This window comes from Eupeodes corollae, chromosome 3 (assembly GCF_945859685.1).
Source record: "Eupeodes corollae chromosome 3, idEupCoro1.1, whole genome shotgun sequence".
Taxonomy (NCBI): domain Eukaryota; kingdom Metazoa; phylum Arthropoda; class Insecta; order Diptera; family Syrphidae; genus Eupeodes; species Eupeodes corollae.
Window position 1 is genome coordinate 11,643,564 of NC_079149.1, and position 1,676 is coordinate 11,645,239.

At 32.5% G+C, this 1,676-nt stretch overlaps 1 protein-coding gene across 2 annotated transcripts; it reads left to right on the top strand.

Moving 5' to 3' along the window:
• On the top strand, nucleotides 1-1,676 carry LOC129951554 (lipopolysaccharide-induced tumor necrosis factor-alpha factor homolog). Of its 2 annotated transcripts, XM_056063773.1 has the most exons (3): nucleotides 71-688; nucleotides 764-893; nucleotides 1,002-1,676. In XM_056063773.1, exons 1-3 carry the CDS (start codon nucleotides 493-495, stop codon nucleotides 1,102-1,104), a joined length of 429 nt encoding a protein of 142 aa, XP_055919748.1. In that variant the 5' UTR covers nucleotides 71-492; the 3' UTR covers nucleotides 1,105-1,676. The 2 variants fall into 2 exon arrangements, with proteins under 2 accessions (XP_055919749.1, XP_055919748.1); XM_056063774.1 differs by lacking the exon at nucleotides 1,002-1,676 and having other exon boundaries at nucleotides 1-692; nucleotides 764-895.

Below are 1,676 nucleotides of genomic sequence, written 5' to 3' on the forward strand. Positions count from 1 at the left end.
TGGAAAATGGAATGATTTATGCAACAACCATAATTTGTAAATCAAGGCGAAACGACGTGTACAAATACTCTCTGGTTATCACGGATCCTTAATTCTGAATTGAGAAAAATCGGTAATAGTGAAATTGCAGAACTAAGTCACTGTCAACAAAGTGAGCCAAATTGCAGCTAAGTCATTGTCAACAAAGCGATAAAGGTTCCGAGAATGCGAAAGTAATCAGTACGTATCTATTTTATATTGAAGCAAACAAACAAAACAAATAAATATAATGGTAACCCTAGGAAAGGAAAAATGTTGTGCTATAATAGATCGAAATCTCGTCTCTACCCATGTATCTTTTCAATGCATCCCTCTAAAAGTCAATGTCCTGTCACTGTTTGGTTTGATAATTTTGCAGAAAAAATTAGTTTCGAAATAGACTTTGCGTAGAAAGGATATCTTATAGTTTGACGTTTCGTAAATTTCATTTATTTCTTAAAAATAGAAAAGAAAATGTATCCACAAATCAACGAAAAAGCCGGCTTAAATGACGCACCACCAACTTATGATGAAACCATCCGACAACAACCATATCCAACCGCTCCAACAGCACCAATAGCTCCATCAACAGGATACATTCCACCTCTGCCAATTCAAACACAGCCCCAGCTACATCAGCAGCAACAACAACCAATTATTTTGGTCCAAAGTGGGTAAATTTTTCTTACTGTAATAAAATGGTGAAATGTCTAACTATTCTATTTATTATTAATTCCGGATCTAGCTTTACATCCACTAGGTCCTCGTCCATGCACTTTGGTGTGTCCTAGTTGTCATCAACAACAAAAGACCAAAGTTAGAACCGAACCATCTTTAAAGACCCATCTAATAGCAGCCATTTTATGCTTTTTCGGGTAAGTCAATATTATTTCTAACGATGCTCCTATATACTCAAAATTTTTAAAAGGATTCTTTCGTTTTATCGATTTTTCATGAAATCCCGTTCTGTTCATATTCAACAGGTCTTGCTGTTGTGCATGTCTGCCGTACTGTATTGATACTTGTAAAAATACAAATCATTATTGCAGCAATTGCAATGCTTACATTGGAATGTATAAAAAATAGATTTATATGCTTCTTGTGGTTTGGAGTTAAGTCGAAAATGAGAGTTCGTTTGACAGTTGAAATGTCATCTTTGTATATAAAATCTATATTACTATCATGGAGCAGTTATTTTTGTACGTTCACAGACAATGTTGCGTTAAAAGTTTCGTATACAAAAAGTGAAGTAAGAAAACTGTAAAATCTAATTCGGCTAGCCACTAGGTGCCGCCTCCTATTGATTTCATATACAAAGATGTCATGTGAATACTGAAATACTCAATGTTATTCGTTTACAACTTTCTTTCGTTTCAAAAACAACAATAATTTTTAAAAATCATTGAAATATAAATTAATCTACTAAGTAAAAATGTACAGTTCCTGCTTCCAGTTTACATATTGAATTAATTAAATAGAAGAATTAAATGTAATAGGAACAGTTTTCAAAGTAATCCTTGTGAAATATGTAACTTGATAAAATAAACCCTCCTATTAATACAAAAAAAAAACAATGCATGGTGTTTTGACTCCTTCATAAAATAAATAAATAAAAAAGAACTTTTAAAACTTAATTCCACGATCATATTCACCAAAGT